Consider the following 23,643-nt stretch of genomic DNA (forward strand, 5'->3'; position numbering starts at 1 on the left):
AAACTTCCAAACACTGGACAGTTCAGACACTTTTCACTTAAACGGCTGATAACAGAGGACAACAGTCTGCGCTCAACCTTACATGTATTGGTAGTAGGTCCCTGCAGGGAATATTAGGGACTCGGTGCTGCGATCTGGGGCGGCAGCTGCGCGGTACAATCTGTGGTCACAGGAAGGTGCAACAATAACACGGAGGCCGCGCCGCCATCTGTCACCGTAAACCCCGCACAGAGCGAATCACCTGCAGATAGCGCCCCCTGCTGGCACCCTCATGTAACTGCCTGTGCTCCTGGCACATGAGGCCTCCAGCACTGGGACTATCACTGATAGCACATCCAATGTCGTGTATCTAATCCCATCCTGTGTGATACTGTCTGCTGAGCCGTGTATCTAATCCCATCCTGTGTGATACTGTCTGCTGAGCTGTGTATCTAATCCTCTCCTGTGTGATACTGTCTGCTGAGCCGTGTATCTAATCCCATCCTGTGTGATACTGTCTGCTGAGCTGTGTATCTAATCCTATCCTGTGTGATACTGTCTGCTGAGCCGTGTATCTAATCCCATCCTGTGTGATACTGTCTGCTGAGCTGTGTATCTAATTCTATCTTGTGTGATACTGTCTGAACCATGTATCTAAGCCCATAATGTGTGATAGTGAGTAATAAGAGCTGTGTAGATTCAGGCGTTTCTGTACCCCCCTGTAAGGTCGTAGTGACGTATCTGAGCCTGCAGTCATCAGTGACCCAGCAGCAGTGTCCTCTATAGCCCCCTAATAGCAGTATCGCAGCGGACCCCCAGGGCCGGCCGCAGTCAGCACGAGCATTACAGCTGTGCTGACATGGTACCTGCGGTTGGGCCCGGCTCAGGCTGTGCCCATTAATGGATGCAGGGGGCACAGTGGGATCGCAGCCCCCCACAGAGCCGTCACCCAGCCCCCCCATCATAGCACCGGTCACTTAGCTCCTGCTGCCAGGACGAGGGGGCCCTTATATATCTGTCCCACCCCCCAGCTGATCGGCGCGGGGGTCCCGCAGGAGACGCGGCTGATTTCTGCAATTTATTATCTCTCTTTACAGTAAAAAAATCAAGTTATTAAGGAAAAGGCAAAAAGTAGAAACCAAACAAATCTCAGGGGCGCAAACATCATAGAAACAAGTCTGCGCCTCCTTCATGGCCGTCATCTCCCACCATCCCCCCCATAGTGCATATTCCTGTGATTCCCGCTCCCATGTTCTGAGATGGCTGATCCAGAGCTGCAATCACGATTCTGCTAGCAGATGAGTCATATCTATGAGCCTTGTCAGACATGAGGAGCAGATGCTGCACGGCCGCTGGATATAAAGTAAAGAGTATAAAAGTGCTGGAATGTACGTACCCCTCCCCCAACATCTCCTGTACAGAAAGGAGGGTCTGCGAGGTGAGACATAGCCCCCAAGTGCTGTCACCTGACTGCAAGGAAAAGGCAAATGAAGGTGTACTAAATTATTAGCATTTATCAGTTATATCAGGTCTGCAGCCGACGATCTCCGACCATCCAAGAACCAGCGGGAAAGATCCAAAGTGAACAAGGAAGATCCGGAGCGTCGTCTGGTAATCCATAATGTGTCCGTTATATCATATCCAACTGCAGAGAGAAATACATAGAATATACACCGCAGCATCGGTATTATTTCAGGATCTTTCTTACAAACCTCCTGTTTCTTATACTTAGCTGAAAAATTGTGACTGCAACTTAGAACAGATCTGTCACCAGATTTCACAACCCACAAACAAAATTAAATAGACCTTTTAGACATGATGAAGCTGGTGTACTTACTGAGAAAGCCGTGGCTGTACAATCCAGACATAAAGAGGAACATTTTGAATCAAACTCAAAATTTTTTAATCTAAGTATACTGTCTGTCGGGGAACCTTTTATACAGGATTATACGGCCATTTGAACATGTGCTTGCTGTGAAAATCTATCAGTTTCATCGGGTCTACATTTTTTTTTAAACGTTGTGTACAGCTTTGTATTGTAAATGATGGTGACAGATTTGCTTTGTGATGCCAAACTTGATACCACTGCAGACAACTCTTTGGCTATTTAGTCATTGAATTTCTGAAAATAATGTGGAATTCAACATTGCAAACACAAGGCTGCGAGTGCAGAATCCATTCCCTCCAGATTATTATCGGCTTTTTTTGTCTGTAGTTACTGAGCAGTAGTCTATGTGGATGTACACTCGCTGAATTGCACGCTCGCTCATCTTTGCGCCACTCATCTACGCGCTCTCTCATCTTTGTGCTCTTGCTCATCTGTGCGCTCTCTGATCTTTGGGCCCGCTCATCTGAGCGCCCTCTCACTCATCTTTTCCCCTCATTTGCGCGCCCGCTCATCTTTGAGCTCGCTCATCTTTGCTCTTCTCATTTGCGCGCTCGCTCCTCTTTGCACGCTCACTCATCTTCGCTTGCTCCTCTTTGCGCGCCCACTCATCTTTGCGCCGCCCACCTGTATATATCTTACCAGATCATCCACGTCTCCGCCCTCCTCCATCATGGCCTTGTCCTCTTTGATCTCCTCACTTGGGGCCAAAAACTGCAGGAGAGATGAAGATGTGATTAAAGGGGCGATTATCAGATGGTGCAGCAGGTGAAGGGTTAATCTGACTGCAGTGGAAAATAAGGAAAACTGGGAACTCTCCCCTCCCCCACACATTCTTGTAAGAGAGGAGGTCATCTTCTGGGGTGGGGGGGGGGATGATGGGCAGAGACTGGCTGATAAACGTGAGGTTGGGGGTACACGCGCTGTATCGGGGTGATGGTGGACACCCCAGAAGTAAAGCTCCCGCCTGCAGGGCAGCCTCAGATTAGGAGTCCGGTACCTGTTGGGCCTCGTCAGGAGTAACTGCGCTGTCTGCCGATTCTTTACTGGTTATAAGGGAAACTCCATCTGGAAAACAAAGAAGACGACGGGACGTCGGACCACCGCTAACTGCAGGGACCCCAATAACATGACAGTGCTGGTTGTATCCGGTTGACTGTGTTCATCTCACAGGAGCAGGTCCTAGTGCCCCTAGTGCAGCCCTGCGGGGTGTTATGTAAGATAAAATAGGATGCAGATATTGCTGCATTAAAAGGCCGACTAAAAAAGAAAAAATGATTTTTTTATATATAATATAATTTAAAAAACTTCCACATTTACAAATAAAAACTCCATAAAACTTACAGACATTATGCATCCATGTCGCTGTCCTACCCTGGAGCATTCATTCATGCATCGGGTTGTTTGGTGGGAAATGAGAACAGTAAGAAATATATATAAAATAAATTTTCAATATTTTGAAGGAAAAAAAAAATGGTATAAATTACAAGGTCATTTATTTGTAGGAAAAGGTTTGGATATTCTGCAGATTTTTTGATAAAAAAAAAAAATTAGCAAAAAAAATGTATTTGTAGAATTGAATAAAACAGAATATTCCCAGAACTATAGAAAAAACATATATAAATGTGAGAGATTTTCCTACACGTTTCTAACGGAATCCCAGTCCCTACTGAGGAGGACTCGCAAGGACGTCACCCGAGCCGAGGAGTCGCTGGATCACAGTTGTTTCATTTATTTGTGCCCTAAAACAGCGTTAAAAAAATCTACAATTTGTGCTCCATACAACAAAGTATCACACCGAAAAAAAGCTATAGCTGCTGAAATGCAAAGAAAAATAACTGAAAATAATAAGATTGTGGTGGCGATTACGGGGTCCGAGGCCTCTGCTCACTGTCCAGCGGTTACACTCAGTACTCTGCATCCCCTGCTGCTTCACATCTGTCCAATGCTTCTCACTACTGAGGGACTGATACATTGTATCCACTTCCGAGTGTTGCCGACACATTGCATCAGTGCAGGGTCCAGCCGAGGTGTTGAAATGGGCGAGTTTGGAACATGGACTAAAAAGTGCGCGATCGCAATCATTAATCCACCGATCTATGAGGACGTTGAGGGTCCGACCTGCCAGACACTGACCCACCTTGTACCACAATTTCCCAGAATTCCGTGAACACGCCGCCCGCCGTCCTCTCTTTCAAAGAATGAAGGAAGTCATTGAAGTCTCGGGCGTGAGACATCTGCGGGGGAATACGAGACGTAAAGAATGAGCACATCTACACAGCACTGCCAGGAAAGAGCTGATAACAGAGAGTAATGCCTACCCGAACCGCTTCTTCTCTGAAACACTTAATGCAGCTCATGCTCTTCATGTAATACTGAGACTGTTTGATGTCCAGGAACTCGTAGATCCGCTTCACCAGCTGTTTACTTACTGAAGGTAAGGACGAAGGATGAGAGATGTTGGGGGTGGTAGTAGGCAAATACGTAACGATAACGAGCAGCAATTAATAATAGCTCTAGAGAATAATATAGGATGTAATGTATGTACATAGTGACTGCACCAGCAGACTAGTGAGTGCAGCTCTGGAGTATAATACAGGATGTAACTCAGGATCAGTAATGTAATGTATGTACACAGTGACTGCACCAGCAGAATAGTGAGTGCAGCTCTGGAGTATAATACAGGATGTAACTCAGGATCAGTAATGTAATGTATGTACACAGTGACTGCACCAGCAGACTAGTGAGTGCAGCTCTGGAGTATAATACAGGAGGTAACTCAGGATCAGTAATGTAATGTATGTACACAGTGACTGCACCAGCAGACTAGTGAGTGCAGCTCTGGAGTATAATACAGGATGTAACTCAGGATCTGTAATGTAATGTATGTACACAGTGACTGCACCAGCAGAATAGTGAGTGCAGCTCTGGAGTATAATACAGGATGTATAAAAAGTACAGAAATGCATTTAAAGGTTGTATAATTTTTCTCTATAAAAGCTTTTGGAGCGACCAGTTGCTGGATTCTGCAAAGAGATGACTGGGCTTAGATTAGCTTAATAGATGACCAGAGCTGTGAGATCTGTATTACTTTGGGGTTCGGGGGAACATTTAACAATCTTAGGAATCACAATCACAAATAACTATGGACTTACAATCCTGGAAGTTTGCGTTCTTCTGTCTGACCAACACACGGAAGTCATTAGTTGGGTTCACACTTCCTACCTGAAATAAGGTAACAGGTTGATAGCACCGGTCACACAGCACAGGATTTATTCAGCCACCAATTGTGCAAGTTCTCCCACTTATAAAGATGAGGTCGGCCTGTAATTGACATCATAGGTCGACCTCAACTATGAGAGACAAAATGAGAAAACAAATCCTGAATATCACTTTGTCTGATTTGGATAAGACATTTTTTTTCAAATTTTGGTGGAAAATAAGTATTTGGTCAATTACAAAAGTTCATCTGAATACTTTCTTATATTTCCTTTGTTGGCAATGACAGAGGTGAAACGTTTTCTGCAAGTCTTCACAAGGTTGGCACACGCTGTTGCCGGTATGTCGGCCCATTCCTCCACGCAGATCTCCTCTAGATCAGTGATGCTTTGGGGCTGTCGCTGGACAACACGGACTTTCAACTCCCTCCACAGGTTTTCTATAGGGTTTAGATCTGAAGACTGGCTAGGCCACTCCAGGACCTTGAAATGCATCTTACGAAGCCACTCCTTCGTTGCCCTGGTGGTGTGCTTGGGATCATTGTCATGCTGAAAGACCCAGCCATGTTTCATCTTCAATGCCCTTGCTGATGGAAGGAGGTTTGCACTCAAAATCTCACGATACATGGCCCCATTCATTCTTTCATGTACACGGATCAGTCGTCCTGGACCTTTGGCAGAGAAACAGCCCCAAAGCATGATGTTGCCACCCCCATGCTTCACAGTAGGTATGGTGTTCTTTGGATGAAACTCCGCATTCTTTCTCCTCCAAACACGACGAGTTGTGTTTCTACCAAATAGTTCTACTTTGGTTTCATCTGACCATATAACATTCTCCCAATACTCTTCTGGATCATCCAAATTCTCTCTAGCAAACTTCAGACGGGCCCGGACATGTAATGGCTTAAGCAGGGGGACACGTCTAGCACTGCAGGATCTGAGTCCCTGGCGGCGTAGTGTGTTACTGATGGTAGTCTGTGTAACGTTGGTCGCAGCTCTCTGCAGGTCATTCACTAGGTCCCCCCGTGTGGTTCTGGGATTTTTGCTCACCGTTCTTGAGATCATTTTGACCCCACGGGGTGAGATCTTGTGTGGAGCCCCAGATCGAGGGAGATTATCAGTGGTCTTGTATGTCTTCCATCCTCTAATTATTGCTCCCACGGTTGTTTTCTTCACACCAAGCTGCTCGCCTATTGCAGATTCAGTCTTCCCAGCCTGGTGCAGGGCTACAGTTTTGTTTCTGGTGTCCTTCGACAGCTCTTTGGTCTTCACCATAGTGGAGTTTGGAGTGTGACTGTTTGAGGTTGTGGACAGGTGTCTTTTATACTGATAACAAGTTCAACCAGGTGCCAGTACTACAGGTAATGAGTGGAGGACAGAGGAGCCAGTAGTACAGGTAATGAGTGGAGGACAGAGGAGCCAGTACTACAGGTAATGAGTGGAGGACAGAGGAGCCAGTACTACAGGTAATGAGTGGAGGACAGAGGAGCCAGCACTACAGGTAATGAGTGGAGGACAGAGGAGCCAGCACTACAGGTAATGAGTGGAGGACAGAGGAGCCAGCACTACAGGTAATGAGTGGAGGACAGAGGAGCCAGCACTACAGGTAATGAGTGGAGGACAGAGGAGCCAGCACTACAGGTAATGAGTGGAGGACAGAGGAGCCAGCACTACAGGTAATGAGTGGAGGACAGAGGAGCCAGCACTACAGGTAATGAGTGGAGGACAGAGGAGCCAGCACTACAGGTAATGAGTGGAGGACAGAGGAGCCAGCACTACAGGTAATGAGCGGAGGACAGAGGAGCCAGCACTACAGGTAATGAGCGGAGGACAGAGGAGCCAGTACTACAGGTAATGAGCGGAGGACAGAGGAGCCAGTACTACAGGTAATGAGCGGAGGACAGAGGAGCCAGCACTACAGGTAATGAGCGGAGGACAGAGGAGCCAGCACTACAGGTAATGAGCGGAGGACAGAGGAGCCAGCACTACAGGTAATGAGCGGAGGACAGAGGAGCCAGTACTACAGGTAATGAGCGGAGGACAGAGGAGCCAGTACTACAGGTAATGAGCGGAGGACAGAGGAGCCAGTACTACAGGTAATGAGTGGAGGACAGAGGAGCCACTACTACAGGTAATGAGTGGAGGACAGAGGAGCCAGCACTACAGGTAATGAGTGGAGGACAGAGGAGCCAGCACTACAGGTAATGAGTGGAGGACAGAGGAGCCAGCACTACAGGTAATGAGTGGAGGACAGAGGAGCCAGCACTACAGGTAATGAGTGGAGGACAGAGGAGCCAGCACTACAGGTAATGAGTGGAGGACAGAGGAGCCAGTACTACAGGTAATGAGTGGAGGACAGAGGAGCCAGCACTACAGGTAATGAGCGGAGGACAGAGGAGCCAGCACTACAGGTAATGAGCGGAGGACAGAGGAGCCAGTACTACAGGTAATGAGCGGAGGACAGAGGAGCCAGTACTACAGGTAATGAGCGGAGGACAGAGGAGCCAGTACTACAGGTAATGAGCGGAGGACAGAGGAGCCAGCACTACAGGTAATGAGCGGAGGACAGAGGAGCCAGCACTACAGGTAATGAGCGGAGGACAGAGGAGCCAGCACTACAGGTAATGAGCGGAGGACAGAGGAGCCAGTACTACAGGTAATGAGCGGAGGACAGAGGAGCCAGTACTACAGGTAATGAGGGGAGGACAGAGGAGCCAGTACTACAGGTAATGAGGGGAGGACAGAGGAGCCAGTACTACAGGTAATGAGTGGAGGACAGAGGAGCCAGTACTACAGGTAATGAGTGGAGGACAGAGGAGCCAGTACTACAGGTAATGAGTGGAGGACAGAGGAGCCAGTACTACAGGTAATGAGTGGAGGACAGAGGAGCCAGTACTACAGGTAATGAGTGGAGGACAGAGGAGCCAGTACTACAGGTAATGAGTGGAGGACAGAGGAGCCAGTACTACAGGTAATGAGTGGAGGACAGAGGAGCCAGTACTACAGGTAATGAGTGGAGGACAGAGGAGCCAGTACTACAGGTAATGAGTGGAGGACAGAGGAGCCAGTACTACAGGTAATGAGTGGAGGACAGAGGAGCCAGTACTACAGGTAATGAGTGGAGGACAGAGGAGCCAGTACTACAGGTAATGAGTGGAGGACAGAGGAGCCAGTACTACAGGTAATGAGTGGAGGACAGAGGAGCCAGTACTACAGGTAATGAGCGGAGGACAGAGGAGCCAGTACTACAGGTAATGAGTGGAGGACAGAGGAGCCAGTACTACAGGTAATGAGTGGAGGACAGAGGAGCCAGTACTACAGGTAATGAGTGGAGGACAGAGGAGCCAGTACTACAGGTAATGAGTGGAGGACAGAGGAGCCAGTACTACAGGTAATGAGTGGAGGACAGAGGAGCCAGTACTACAGGTAATGAGCGGAGGACAGAGGAGCCAGTACTACAGGTAATGAGCGGAGGACAGAGGAGCCAGTACTACAGGTAATGAGTGGAGGACAGAGGAGCCTCTTACAGAAGAAATTACAGGTCTGTGAGAGACAGAAATCTTTCTTGTCTGTAATTGACCAAATACTTATTTTCCACCAAAATTTGAAAAAAAATGTCTCATTCAAATCAGACAATGTGATTTTCAGGATTTGTTTTCTCATTTTGTCTCAGAGTTGAGGTCGACCTATGATGTCAATTACAGGCCTCTGTCATCTTTGTAAGTGGGAGAACTTGCACAATTGGTGGCCGACTAAATACTTTTTTTTTCCACTGTGTGTATATATATATATATATAGATAGATAGATAGATAGATAGATAGATAGATTTTTACACACACAAACATACACGTATACATTGTATATCTGCAGTAACCATAGGACAGTGGCCGCTGGTGAAGCCTCCTATGGAGCGGCAGATTTATGGACATCTCGTCCTTCTCAGCAGTCAGTGGTCTGAGCATCGGCTGCTGTGATGATGAGCGTCCTGTATACCCCCGTATACCCCATGCATCTCCAGACCTGTGTAACTCCGAGCTTGCTGCACTCAGTCACTGTGACAAGAGTCTGGCAGGAGGGCAGCGCCATGAATCACAGCGGACAGCGGCACAGGAGCCCGGGGCCCCGCACACAATCTGGGATCCCACAGCCTTTAGGTGTCACTCCAGCATTCCATGTCATGGTTATTATTTATATTGATACATTGTACCAAACCCATCACCTGTGAGCAGCACCAGATCGCACACAATACAGCTGCTTGAAAACGTTGTTTCAGTCCTTGAACGGTTATAGCACTGATTCCACTGATTGCTGCCGGTGAATGAAGAGAATCATATTCTGAAAGGCTGAAGCATGTACAGACCTCACCGCACTGACAGCTGCCGGGGTCGCAGCAATGTAATGCTGTAAATCAGACAGATCAGTCTCCGTCCAGGTCAGGATGAGTTTTATCTTCATGTAAAATGACTTCCAGTCTACTGACAGCAAGCAGAGATCTTATCAACTGATCAAGGAAATATTGAATATTTGAGTTACAGAACTTTACTGTAGAGGGATTAAGCGTCATTTATAGGAGTCTGGACGACCCTTTAAGGCCGACGTCACCTACAAGTGCACGTTGCTACAGACACGCGTGGAAATCCCCAAGACGCAAGATATTTTGGGGTCTCGGCATTTCCGCAGCACGAATGACGCCCTGTTACAGAAGGCCCTGAGACTCCTTAGGGAATCCACCCACTGATCACACGCCGTCTCCGGGGGCCGTGCAGGACGCCGTCTGTCCTGGGCGCGGGAAACCCCGCACGCATGAAGGCGAGATATCAGCAGCAGCGAGGCTCTTATAATGGAAGGACAACCATTACATCACAGAGCTGCACTACGAGGGTCTATAATCCGGATGCCCCCTCTGCACAATCCCACTGCACATGGAGAAACTATAATATGTCGTTCACAACGTACAGGCTGCCACAATCCGCACCAGCATGCTGCAGTCCTCACCTGAAAGGCATCACAGCGGACTGTAACACTGACCAATGCAGCCCCAAACCTTCTCTGACAGCGCCCCGCTTTATGGGTGGAGCCTCTTTGCCCTGTCCGCTTTATGGGTGGGGCATCTCCACTTTGCCATCTGGGCGGAGCCTTCCCACCCCGTATTCATGGGGGCAAAGCCTCCCTACCCCCCGTATTCCTGGGCGGAGCCTCCCTACCCCGTATTCCTGGGTGGAGCCTCCCCGCCCCATATTCCTGGGCGGAGCCTCCCTGCCCACCATATTCCTGGGCGGAACCTCCCCGTCCCGTATTCCTGGGCGGAGCCTCCCCGTCCCGTATTCCTGGGCGGAGCCTCCCTGCCCACCATATTCCTGGGCGGAACCTCCCTGCCCACCATATTCCTGGGCGGAGCCTCCCCGTCCCGTATTCCTGGGCGGAGCCTCCCCGTCCCGTATTCCTGGGCGGAGCCTCCCCGTCCCGTATTCCTGGGCGGAGCCTCCCCGTCCCGTATTCCTGGGCGGAGCCTCCCCGCCCCGTATTCCTGGGCGGAGCCTCCCCGCTCCGTATTCCTGGGCGGAGCCTCCCCGCCCCGTATTCCTTGGCGGAGCCTCCCTGCCCTATAGACTCCTATAAGAATTTCTGCTTGGAATTAAATTCTGAAGATGACGACATAACGTGAAGTCACTTGTTTGAGTAATGCAGACGTAGCAGGAGGGGGAATAACACAGGAAAATCCCTTCAGTCCCGTTACTTGACAGGTTGTATCAGTTACGTAAAGTTCGTCCCCAAGACATCGTCCTTTTTTTGCTTAGCGATTCCACATGGGCCCCATGCCTGATGCTGGTGAATAAACATATCCCTGTATAGATGGTATTTTCCTATATCGCCATGTAGTCCGGGCTCCAGCAGCACAAATCCCTTCTGTTCTGGATTCAAGGATGATACAATTAAAGGGATTAGAATCCTAGAATGTTCTCATTGGAGGGGACCTCCGGGGTACCAGTGTCCAACCCGCTCAATGCAGGAGTCACTAAATCATCTCAGACAGATGTCTGTCCAGCCGCTGTGTGAAGACTTCCATTGAAGGGGAACTCACCACCTCTCGTGGCCGTCTAGTATCAGAAGATCGGTTGTCCTATCTTCTGATACAAGTTTGTCCAGTATTGCCGGTAAGTGCGGGCAGTCACTAGACGTGCACGGCCTCTCTAAATTCACTCATACTGATGGTGCATGGTACGTCTAGTCAGAAAGGATCACAGATATGCAAATCACATACTAGTGGTCATGTGACTGCCCGCTCTCCCGGTAACACTGGAGTATCCTAGCAGCATGTGCACTGCACACTGTCAGGAGTCAGAAGGGTGCACTCACACACACAGACTGCAGACTTTTACCTGGAGACCGGACAACCCCTTTAATCCATGCCGATATGGTGTAGCAACCAAATAAGGATTTGTGATGCTGCATGAAGCTGTTGGGCTGTGAGCATAACCCCCATCTGTGGACGTCGGGCCCTCAGACCACCCTCATGGAGTTGGTTTCTAACCATTTGTGCAGACACATGCACATTTGTGGCCTGCTGGAGGTCATTTTGCAGGGCTCTGGCAGTGCTCCTCCTGTTCCTCCTTGCACAAAGGTGGAGGTAACTGTCCTGCTGCTGGGTTGTTGCCCTCCTATGGCCCCCTGCACATCTCCTGGTGTACTGGCCTGTCTCCTGGTAGCGCCTCTAGCCTCTGGACACTACGCTGACAGACACAGCAAACCTTCTTGCCACAGCTCGCATTGATGTGCCATCCTGGATGAGCTGCACTACCTGAGCAACTTCTGTGGGTTGTAGAGTCCGTCTCATGCTACCACGAGTGTGAAAGCACAACCAACATTCAAAAGTGACCAAAACATCAGCCAGAAAGCATTGGTACTGAGATGTGGTCTGTGGTCCCCACCTGCAGAACCACTCCTTTATTGAAGGGGTCTTGATAATTGCCAATAATTTCCATCTATTGTCTATTCCATTTGCACAACAGCAGGTGAGATTGATTGTCAATCAGTGTTGCTTCCTAAGTGGACAGTTTGATTTCACAGAAGTTTGATTTACTTGGAGTTATATTCTGTTGTTTAAGTGTTCCCTTTATTTTTTTGAGCAGTGTATATATCCCCCCCCTCGCCCTGCGTGTGTAGTGTGTAATATATATATATATATATATATATATATATATATATATATATATATATATATATATATATATATATATATATATATATATATATATATATATATATATATATAATGCTGGCGCTTACCGATGTGACGTTTGCATCTGCCACCTTGGAGATGTTGAAATCCTCGTCCTCGGTCTTCATTCTCTTGGACTCGGGCTCCTGGTTACTGCAATAAATAATAATATTGATGATAAATGATCACTCTAGTTTTGCAGAGATGGAGTCTGAGGACAAACGCCCATTTACATTAGAATGAGTGTGGAAACTCCATGACATTCCCCCATCCCCTGACTATCCCCGGTAGTCGGGGGGCTGCATTACGCGGTTCTGCCCGCAGTATCACTTGTGCAGCGTCTTCTCCTCCACCTGCGGATGATCACTATTTCCTCCTGTGCAGGGATCTTGGACGCAGCTGCCACATGACGCTCAGTAATATGAGGTCCCTCAGGATCTTGCAGTGCTGCCCCCGTCTGGCGAGGGTGGGAGTTGCGCTTGCAGCACAGATCAGACAGGACAAGGTTCCCTTTTTGTGCTCCAGAGCAGGAATCAATAATCAGCAATCAGCTAATCACAAGGCTTGTCAGGAGCCGGAGCTGTAATCAAACAGTGGAAAGCTGCAAATGATGAATCCTGCCTGCAGCCTAATAGAGGAGTCCGGCCTCGACAGCAGCACCGCGGCGTTAACCCCTCAGCCGCTGGCACAGAGTGTCTGACCCGCTTATTACTGCGGCTTCTCATCTGGGAGAGATGGACGTCACCGAGATTAACAAAGGAGACTGAGAAGGAGAAGGCGCAGCAGGGACACGAGCGCAGACGCATGTAATTGGCCTGTGACATTCACCCCAGTGGCATCTAATCAGACGCCCCAGGCAGCGCCGCCGCGGCGCACACTGTCATACGCCTGGAAACAGACAAACGCGCAACGTGGAGGACGGCTCACACATCTGCAGTAACGGGGTCACTAACAACGAGCGCCCACCTCACCCCGATCATATGGCAGCAGGTCGGCACTCGCAGCTCAATTCTGTGAAATCTCCTTAATTGAAGATGTTTGCACTTTGTGTAATGTGTGAAGAGGACGCAGTGAACCCTTCATTGTATATCTGGACCACGGCGCACCCACTCTGCAGTCTAATGTCTGACAGTCAGCAGCGCTGCGGCCACCTGTCAATCACCCGCGGGACATAAATCAAAGGCGGCATCAGGATGTTATTTACCCGCTAAAGACCGAGCAATACCTGGGAGTTCATCATTGGTTCACTCCATAAGCCACGTTATTTCCCGCCGCCGTGCAAGCGCTGGACCGTACTTTATGCTGCTGCTCTCAGGGGGCGCAAGGAATTACTATTATCCTTACTATAAAATGACGCAAAAAGTTACCTTTATTTAACGAGTCGTCACAACTGTGGAGGAACCAAATACCCGTACAGATCTTATGATAAATGTCAAAAATTATCATTTTAATTGACAAAAAAATGAAACCATTATTATCTTATTTTTCTTTTGACGGGAGGGCATTTTTTTTTTCTGTGATTTTTTTTGAACCCTGAGCAGACATGGAGCAGCCACGGCTTCTATGCCAAGCTACTATACTGAGGTACATGTAATTCAGGGCGTGACGAGGTGATACAAGGGTTTACTGGCTTTGTAATAGACAAGAGAAGGACTCTGCACAGATGTAGGATGGCGGACGCTTAGGACGGCAGGACGCTTAGGACGGCAGGACGCTTAGGACGGCAGGACGCTTAGGACGGCAGGACGCTTAGGACGGCGGACACGTAAGATGTGGATGCACTCCAGGTACACGAGAGCTGCGGGACGTACTTATCTGAGAAGACGTGCTGGGCCGTCACCTGCTCCTTCTTCTTGCTGGACTCCTGTAAGGGGAAGCAGCTCTTCACCTTCTCCAGTGCAGCCTGACATTGGGTCTTCACCTCTGCGGGGGTCTGCAGCATGTCCAGGAGGTGCTGATCAATGTCCGGGAGGGGGTCATCAGGGTGCAAGGCCTTGTGTTGTAGGCACTGTCATATATAAGGGAGGATACAGATTAGTGCTGATGGCACAGTGGAGACAACCACGTCTGGGACTACGCAGCCATTACACCATCCAGTGCAGCAGATCTGCCTGGTGATGTAGCAGATCAGACAGAGCTCCATCAGCAGATCTGCCTGGTGATGTAGCGGATCAGTCAGAGCTCCATCAGCAGATCTGCCTGGTGATGTAGCAGATCAGACAGAGCTCCGTCAGCAGATCTGCCTGGTGATGTAGCAGATCAGTCAGAGCTCAGTCAGCAGATCTGCCTGGTGATGTAGCGGATCAGACAGAGCTCCGTCAGCAGATCTGCCTGGTGATGTAGCGGATCAGTCAGAGCTCCGTCAGCAGATCTGCCTGGTGATGTAGCGGATCAGTCAGAGCTCTGTCAGCAGATCTCCCTGGTGATGTAGCGGATCAGTCAGAGCTCTGTCAGCAGATCTGCCTGGTGATGTAGCAGATCAGACAGAGCTCCGTCAGCAGATCTGCCTGGTGATGTAGCGGATCAGTCAGAGCTCCGTCAGCAGATCTGCCTGGTGATGTAGCGGATCAGTCAGAGCTCCGTCAGCAGATCTGCCTGGTGATGTAGAGGATCAGTCAGAGCTCCGTCAGCAGATCTGCCTGGTGATGTAGCGGATCAGTCAGAGCTCTGTCAGCAGATCTGCCTGGTGATGTAGAGGATCAGTCAGAGCTCCGTCAGCAGATCTGCCTGGTGATGTAGCGGATCAGTCAGAGCTCCATCAGCAGATCTGCCTGGTGATGTAGCAGATCAGACAGAGCTCCGTCAGCAGATCTGCCTGGTGATGTAGCAGATCAGTCAGAGCTCAGTCAGCAGATCTGCCTGGTGATGTAGCGGATCAGACAGAGCTCCGTCAGCAGATCTGCCTGGTGATGTAGCGGATCAGTCAGAGCTCCGTCAGCAGATCTGCCTGGTGATGTAGCGGATCAGTCAGAGCTCTGTCAGCAGATCTCCCTGGTGATGTAGCGGATCAGTCAGAGCTCTGTCAGCAGATCTGCCTGGTGATGTAGCAGATCAGACAGAGCTCCGTCAGCAGATCTGCCTGGTGATGTAGCGGATCAGTCAGAGCTCCGTCAGCAGATCTGCCTGGTGATGTAGCGGATCAGTCAGAGCTCCGTCAGCAGATCTGCCTGGTGATGTAGAGGATCAGTCAGAGCTCCGTCAGCAGATCTGCCTGGTGATGTAGCGGATCAGTCAGAGCTCTGTCAGCAGATCTGCCTGGTGATGTAGAGGATCAGTCAGAGCTCCGTCAGCAGATCTGCCTGGTGATGTAGCGGATCAGTCAGAGCTCTGTCAGCAGATCTGCTTGGTGATGTAGCGGATCAGTCAGAGCTCCGTCAGCAGATCTGCCTGGTGATGTAGCGGATCAGTCAGAGCTCCGTCAGCAGATCTGCCTGGTGATGTAGCGGATCAGTCAGAGCTCCGTCAGCAGATCTGCTGCTTGGGAACCAGGAAAGCAGAGTGACTATGTGCAAGGTGTAATGGCCATCATAAGAATGGTAACCCAGCTTTCCCAGACAAAGAATATTATATATAGGGATCATTGTGTCATGACTCCATCATTGCAGGTGAGCAGACACGGAGGGTCCGGACTTCGAGGGCTCAGTCGTGGAGACTCCTGGTGACACGGACGCCGCGCTCAGACGCAGATTCATCAGTAATGTCATAAATAAATCCATAGTGGAGGCGTCCGGACCAGCGAGGCGGCAGCAGCTCTCACCAAAATGATATATCCACTTATCAGCATTTGGTATATATGTTATATGACAGCAGATCTGTCGTGTGTCTCGTTATTGGAGGCAAGTAAGAGAATTAAAGCACAAATATGAGAGTTGAGCAACGACATTCCCAGGAGCACTGGCCACGTTGTTAATCCGTGGCCAGCAAGCCGGAGACTGATGAACCTCCTTACGCTGAGCCAACTAATTATAGAGGTGCCTGGAATACCAGGCGTACTAAGAAGTTCACAGAGCTCTGGTCGCGTGTTACAGGGCTCCAAAAAGTGAGCTCCCCCTAGTGGTGGCTGTATAAATATGTATGCAGGGAGTTCCCCCTAGTGGTGGCTGTATAAATCTGTATGGACTGAGCTCCCCCTAGTGGTGGCTGTATAAATCTGTATGGACTGAGCTCCCCCTAGTGGTGGCTGTATAAATCTGTATGTAATGATCTCCCTCTAGTGGTGACTGTATAATCTGTATGCAGTGAGCTCCCTCTAGTGATGGCTGTATAATCTGTATGTAGTGAGCTCCCCCTAGTGGTGGCTGTATAAATCTGTATGTAGTGAGCTCCCACTAGTGGTGGCTGTATAAATCTGTATGTAGTGAGCTCCCTCTAGTGGTGGCTGTATAATCTATATGCAGTGAGCTCCCCCTAGCGGTGACTGTATAAATCTGTATGCAGTGAGCTCCCCCTAGTGATGGCTGTATATATCTGTATGCAGTGAGCTCCCCCTAGTGGTGGCTGTATAAATCTGTATGCAGTGAGCTCCCCGTAGTGGTGGCTGTATAATCTGTATGCAGTGAGCTCCCCCTAGTGGTGACTGTATAAATCTGTATGTAGTGATCTCCCTCTAGTGATGGCTGTATATATCTGTATGTAGTGAGCTCCCCCTAGTGGTGGCTGTATAAATCTGTATGCAGTGAGCTCCTCCTAGTGGTGGCTGTATAAATCTGTATGCAGGGAGCTCCTCCAAGTGGTGGCTGTATAAATCTGTATGCAGTGAGCTCCCCCTAGTGGTGGCTGTATAAATCTGTATGCAAAGATCTCCCTCTAGTGGTGGCTGTATAAATCTGTATGTAGTGATCTCCCTCTAGTGATGGCTGTATAAATCTGTATGTAGTGAGCTCCCCCTAGTGGTGGCTGTATAAATCTGTATGTAGTGATCTCCCTCTAGTGATGGCTGTATAAATCTGTATGTAGTGAGCTCCCCCTAGTGGTGACTGTATAAATCTGTATGTAGTGAGCTCCTCCTAGTGGTGGCTATATAAATCTGTATGTAGTGAGCTCCTCCTAGTGGTGGCTGTATAAATCTGTATGTAGTGAGCTCCCCCTAGCGGTGACTGTATAAATCTATATGCAGTGAGCTCTCCCTAGTGGTGGCTGTATAAATCTGTATGGACTGAGCTCCCCCTAGTGGTGACTGTATAAATCTGTATGGACTGAGCTCCCCCTAGTGGTGGCTGTATAAATCTGTATGTAGTGAGCTCCCTCTAGTGGTGACTGTATAAATCTGTATGCAGTGAGCTCCCCCTAGTGGTGGCTGTATAAATCTGTATGCAGGGAGCTCCTCCAAGTGGTGGCTGTATAAATCTGTATGCAGTGAGCTCCCCCTAGTGGTGGCTGTATAAATCTATATGCAGTGAGGTCCCTCTAGTGGTGGCTGTATAAATCTGTATGTAGTGAGCTCCCCCTAGTGATGGCTGTATAAATCTGTATGTAGTGAGCTCCCACTAGTGGTGGCTGTATAAATCTGTATGCAGTGAGCTCCCCTAGTGGTGGCTGTATAATCTGTATGTAGTGAGCTCCTCCTAGTGGTGGCTGTATAAATCTGTATGCAGTGAGCTCCCCCTAGTGGTGGCTGTATAAATCTGTATGCAATGATCTCCCTCTAGTGGTGGCGGTATAAATCTGTATGTAGTGAGCTCCCTCTAGTGGTGGCTGTATAATCTGTATGTAGTGAGCTCCCCCTAGTGGTGGCTGTATAAATCTGTATGTAGTGAGCTCCCTCTAGTGGTACCTGTATAAATCTGTATGTAGTGAGCTCCCTCTAGTGGTGGCTGTATAATCTGTATGTAGTGAGCTCCCTCTAGTGGTGGCTGTATAAATCTGTATGTAGTGAGCTCCCTCTAGTGGTACCTGTATAAATCTGTATGTAGTGAGCTCCCCCTAGTGGTGGCTGTATAAATCTGTATGCAATGATCTCCCTCTAGTGGTGGCAGTATAAATCTGTATGTAGTGAGCTCCCTCTAGTGGTGGCTGTATAATCTGTATGTAGTGAGCTCCCCCTAGTGGTGGCTGTATAAATCTGTATGTAGTGAGCTCCCTCTAGTGGTACCTGTATAAATCTGTATGTAGTGAGCTCCCTCTAGTGGTGGCTGTATAATCTGTATGTAGTGAGCTCCCCCTAGTGGTGGCTGTATAAATCTGTATGTAGTGAGCTCCCCCTAGTGGTGGCTGTATAAATCTGTATGCAGTGATCTCCCTCTAGTGATGGCTGTATAAATCTGTATGTAATGAGCTCCTCCTAGTGGTGGCTGTATAAATCTGTATGCAGTGAGCTCCCCCTAGTGGTGGCTGTATAAATCTGTATGTAGTGAGCTCCTCCTAGTGGTGGCTGTATAAATCTGTATGCAGTGAGCTCCCCCTAGTGGTGGCTGTATAAATCTGTATGCAATGATCTCCCTCTAGTGGTGGCTGTATAAATCTGTATGCAGTGAGCTCCCCTAGTGGTGGCTGTATAAATCTGTATGTAGTGATCTCCCTCTAGTGATGGCTGTATAAATCTGTATGCAGGGAGCTCCCCCTAGTGGTGGCTGTATAAATCTGTATGCAAAGAACTCCCTCTAGTGGTGGCTGTATAAATCTGTATGCAGTGAGCTCCCTCTAGTGGTGGCTGTATAATCTGTATGTAGTGAGCTCCCTCTAGTGGTGGCTGTATAATCTGTATGTAGTGAGCTCCCCCTAGTGGTGGCTGTATAAATCTGTATGTAATGAGCTCCTCCTAGTGGTGGCTGTATAAATCTGTATGCAGTGAGCTCCCCCTAGTGGTGGCTGTATAAATCTGTATGTAGTGAGCTCCCCCTAGTGGTGGCTGTATAAATCTGTATGTAATGAGCTCCTCCTAGTGGTGGCTGTATAAATCTGTATGCAGTGATCTCCCTCTAGTGGTGGCTGTATAAATCTGTATGCAGTGAGCTCCCCCTAGTGGTGGCTGTATAAATCTGTATGCAATGATCTCCCTCTAGTGGTGGCTGTATAAATCTGTATGTAGTGAGCTCCCTCTAGTGGTGGCTGTATAAATCTGTATGCAGTGAGCTCCTCCTAGTGGTGGCTGTATAAATCTGTATGCAATGATCTCCCTCTAGTGGTGGCTGTATAAATCTGTATGCAGTGAGCTCCTCCTAGTGGTGGCTGTATAAATCTGTATGCAGTGAGCTCCCCCTAGTGGTGGCTGTATAAATCTGTATGTAGTGAGCTCCCTCTAGTGGTGGCTGTATAAATCTGTATGCAGTGAGCTCCCCCTAGTGGTGGCTGTATAAATCTGTATGTAGTGATCTCCCTCTAGTGATGGCTGTATAAATCTGTATGTAGTGAGCTCCCCCTAGTGGTGGCTGTATAAATCTATATGTAGTGATCTCCCTCTAGTGATGGCTGTATAAATCTGTATGTAGTGAGCTCCCCCTAGTGGTGTCTGTATAAATCTGTATGTAGTGATCTCCCTCTAGTGGTGGCTGTATAAATCTGTATGTAGTGATCTCCCTCTAGTGGTGGCTGTATAAATCTGTATGTAGTGAGCTCCCCCTAGTGGTGTCTGTATAAATCTGTATGTAGTGATCTCCCTCTAGTGGTGACTGTATAAATCTGTATGTAGTGAGCTCCTCCTAGTGGTGGCTGTATAAATCTGTATGTAGTGAGCTCCTCCTAGTGGTGGCTGTATAAATCTGTATGCAGTGAGCTCCCCCTAGTGGTGGCTGTATAAATCTGTATGTAGTGAGCTCCTCCTAGTGGTGGCTATATAAATCTGTATGTAGTGAGCTCCTCCTAGTGGTGGCTGTATAAATCTGTATGTAGTGAGCTCCCCCTAGCGGTGACTGTATAAATCTATATGCAGTGAGCTCTCCCTAGTGGTGGCTGTATAAATCTGTATGGACTGAGCTCCCCCTAGTGGTGACTGTATAAATCTGTATGGACTGAGCTCCCCCTAGTGGTGGCTGTATAAATCTGTATGTAGTGAGCTCCCTCTAGTGGTGACTGTATAAATCTGTATGCAGTGAGCTCCCCCTAGTGGTGGCTGTATAAATCTGTATGCAGTGAGCGCCTCCTAGTGGTGGCTGTATAAATCTGTATGCAGGGAGCTCCTCCAAGTGGTGGCTGTATAAATCTGTATGCAGTGAGCTCCCCCTAGTGGTGGCTGTATAAATCTATATGCAGTGAGGTCCCTCTAGTGGTGGCTGTATAAATCTGTATGTAGTGAGCTCCCCCTAGTGATGGCTGTATAAATCTGTATGTAGTGAGCTCCCCCTAGTGGTGGCTGTATAAATCTGTATGCAGTGAGCTCCCCTAGTGGTGGCTGTATAATCTGTATGTAGTGAGCTCCTCCTAGTGGTGGCTGTATAAATCTGTATGCAGTGAGCTCCCCCTAGTGGTGGCTGTATAAATCTGTATGCAATGATCTCCCTCTAGTGGTGGCTGTATAAATCTGTATGCAGTGATCTCCCTCTAGTGGTGGCTGTATAAATCTGTATGTAATGAGCTCCCTCTAGTGGTGGCTGTATAAATCTGTATGTAATGAGCTCCTCCTAGTGGTGGCTGTATAAATCTGTATGCAGTGAGCTCCCCCTAGTGGTGGCTGTATAAATCTGTATGTAGTGAGCTCCCCCTAGTGGTGGCTGTATAAATCTGTATGTAGTGAGCTCCTCCTAGTGGTGGCTGTATAAATCTGTATGTAGTGAGCTCCCCCTAGCGGTGACTGTATAAATCTATATGCAGTGAGCTCTCCCTAGTGGTGGCTGTATAAATCTGTATGGACTGAGCTCCCCCTAGTGGTGACTGTATAAATCTGTATGGACTGAGCTCCCCCTAGTGGTGGCTGTATAAATCTGTATGTAGTGAGCGCCCTCTAGTGGTGACTGTATAAATCTGTATGCAGTGAGCTCCCCCTAGTGGTGGCTGTATAAATCTGTATGCAGTGAGCGCCTCCTAGTGGTGGCTGTATAAATCTGTATGCAGTGAGCTCCTCCAAGTGGTGGCTGTATAAATCTGTATGCAGTGAGCTCCCCCTAGTGGTGGCTGTATAAATCTGTATGTAGTGATCTCCCTCTAGTGATGGCTGTATAAATCTGTATGCAGTGAGCTCCTCCAATTGGTGGCTGTATAAATCTATATGCTGTGAGGTCCCTCTAGTGGTGGCTGTATAAATCTGTATGTAGTGAGCTCCCCCTAATGGTGGCTGTATAAATCTGTATGTAGTGAGCTCCCCTTAGTTGTAGCTATATAAATCTGTATGTAGTGAGCTCCCCCTAGTGATGGCTGTATAAATCTGTATGTAGTGAGCTCCCCCTAGTGGTGGCTGTATAAATCTGTATGTAGTGAGCTCCTCCTAGTGGTGGCTGTATAAATCTGTATGCAGTGAGCTCCTCCAATTGGTGGCTGTATAAATCTATATGCTGTGAGGTCCCTCTAGTGGTGGCTGTATAAATCTGTATGTAGTGAGCTCCCTCTAGTGGTGGCTGTATAAATCTGTATGCAGTGAGCTCCTCCAATTGGTGGCTGTATAAATCTATATGCTGTGAGGTCCCTCTAGTGATGGCTGTATAAATCTGTATGTAGTGAGCTCCCCCTAGTGGTGGCTGTATAAATCTGTATGTAGTGAGCTCCTCCTAGTGGTGGCTGTATAAATCTGTATGCAGTGAGCTCCTCCAATTGGTGGCTGTATAAATCTATATGCTGTGAGGTCCCTCTAGTGGTGGCTGTATAAATCTATATGTAGTGAGCTCCCTCTAGTGGTGGCTGTATAAATCTGTATGCAGTGAGCTCCTCCAATTGGTGGCTGTATAAATCTATATGCTGTGAGGTCCCTCTAGTGGTGGCTGTATAAATCTGTATGTAGTGAGCTCCCCCTAATGGTGGCTGTATAAATCTGTATGTAGTGAGCTCCCCTTAGTTGTAGCTATATAAATCTGTATGTAGTGAGCTCCCCCTAGTGATGGCTGTATAAATCTGTATGTAGTGAGCTCCCCCTAGTGGTGGCTGTATAAATCTGTATGTAGTGAGCTCCTCCTAGTGGTGGCTGTATAAATCTGTATGTAGTGAGCTCCCCCTAGTGGTGGCTGTATAAATCTGTATGCAGTGAGCTCTCTCTAGTGGTGGCTATATAAATCTGTATGTAGTGAGCTCCTCCTAGTGGTGGCTGTATAAATCTGTATGCAGTGAGCTCCCTCTAGTGGTGGCTGTATAAATCTGTATGCAGTGAGCTCCCTCTAGTGGTGGCTGTATAAATCTGTATGTAGTGAGTTCCCCCTAGTGGTGGCTATATAAATCTGTATGCAGTGAGCTCCCCCTAGTGGTGGCTGTATAAATCTGTATGTAATGATCTCCCTCTAGTGGTGTCTGTATAAATCTGTATGTAGTGAGCTCCTCCTAGTGGTGGCTATATAAATCTGTATGTAGTGAGCTCTCCCTAGTGGTGGCTGTATAAATCTGTATGGACTGAGCTCCCCCTAGTGGTGACTGTATAAATCTGTATGGACTGAGCTCCCCCTAGTGGTGGCTGTATAAATCTGTATGTAGTGAGCGCCCTCTAGTGGTGACTGTATAAATCTGTATGCAGTGAGCTCCCCCTAGTGGTGGCTGTATAAATCTGTATGCAGTGAGCGCCTCCTAGTGGTGGCTGTATAAATCTGTATGCAGTGAGCTCCTCCAAGTGGTGGCTGTATAAATCTGTATGCAGTGAGCTCCCCCTAGTGGTGGCTGTATAAATCTATATGCAGTGAGGTCCCCCTAGTGGTGGCTGTATAAATCTGTATGCAATGATCTCCCTCTAGTGGTGGCTGTATAAATCTGTATGTAGTGAGCTCCCTCTAGTGGTGGCTGTATAATCTGTATGTAGTGAGCTCCCCCTAGTGGTGGCTGTATAAATCTGTATGTAGTGAGCTCCCCCTAGTGGTGGCTGTATAAATCTGTATGTAGTGAGCTCCCTCTAGTGGTACCTGTATAAATCTGTATGTAGTGAGCTCCCTCTAGTGGTGGCTGTATAATCTGTATGTAGTGAGCTCCCCCTAGTGGTGGCTGTATAAATCTGTATGTAATGAGCTCCTCCTAGTGGTGGCTGTATAAATCTGTATGCAGTGAGCTCCCCCTAGTGGTGGCTGTATAAATCTGTATGTAGTGAGCTCCTCCTAGTGGTGGCTGTATAAATCTGTATGCAGTGAGCTACCCCTAGTGGTGGCTGTATAAATCTGTATGCAATGATCTCCCTCTAGTGGTGGCTGTATAAATCTGTATGCAGTGAGCTCCCCCTAGTGGTGGCTGTATAAATCTGTATGTAGTGATCTCCCTCTAGTGATGGCTGTATAAATCTGTATGC

General features: G+C 48.2%; 1 protein-coding gene across 1 annotated transcript in view; it reads right to left on the reverse strand.

Annotated features, from left to right (window-relative positions):
- Positions 1–1,044: 1,044 nt before the first annotated feature.
- Positions 1,045–23,643, reverse strand: part of XRCC5 (X-ray repair cross complementing 5) — a 39,278-nt gene continuing 16,679 nt past the window's right edge. The window contains exons 14-21 of the mRNA XM_073647467.1: positions 14,114–14,310; positions 12,371–12,455; positions 5,020–5,089; positions 4,186–4,295; positions 4,005–4,101; positions 2,865–2,932; positions 2,507–2,578; positions 1,045–1,624 (exon numbers count right to left, since the gene is read on the reverse strand). Coding sequence (XP_073503568.1) covers positions 1,610–1,624; positions 2,507–2,578; positions 2,865–2,932; positions 4,005–4,101; positions 4,186–4,295; positions 5,020–5,089; positions 12,371–12,455; positions 14,114–14,310 — 714 coding nt within the window. The 3' untranslated portion in view covers positions 1,045–1,609. The remainder of the gene's footprint in view (positions 1,625–2,506; positions 2,579–2,864; positions 2,933–4,004; positions 4,102–4,185; positions 4,296–5,019; positions 5,090–12,370; positions 12,456–14,113; positions 14,311–23,643) is intronic.

This window comes from Phyllobates terribilis, unplaced genomic scaffold (genome assembly GCF_046119375.1).
Source record: "Phyllobates terribilis strain yellow unplaced genomic scaffold, ASM4611937v1 Scaffold_9__5_contigs__length_417890890, whole genome shotgun sequence".
Classification (NCBI taxonomy): Eukaryota; Metazoa; Chordata; class Amphibia; order Anura; family Dendrobatidae; genus Phyllobates; species Phyllobates terribilis.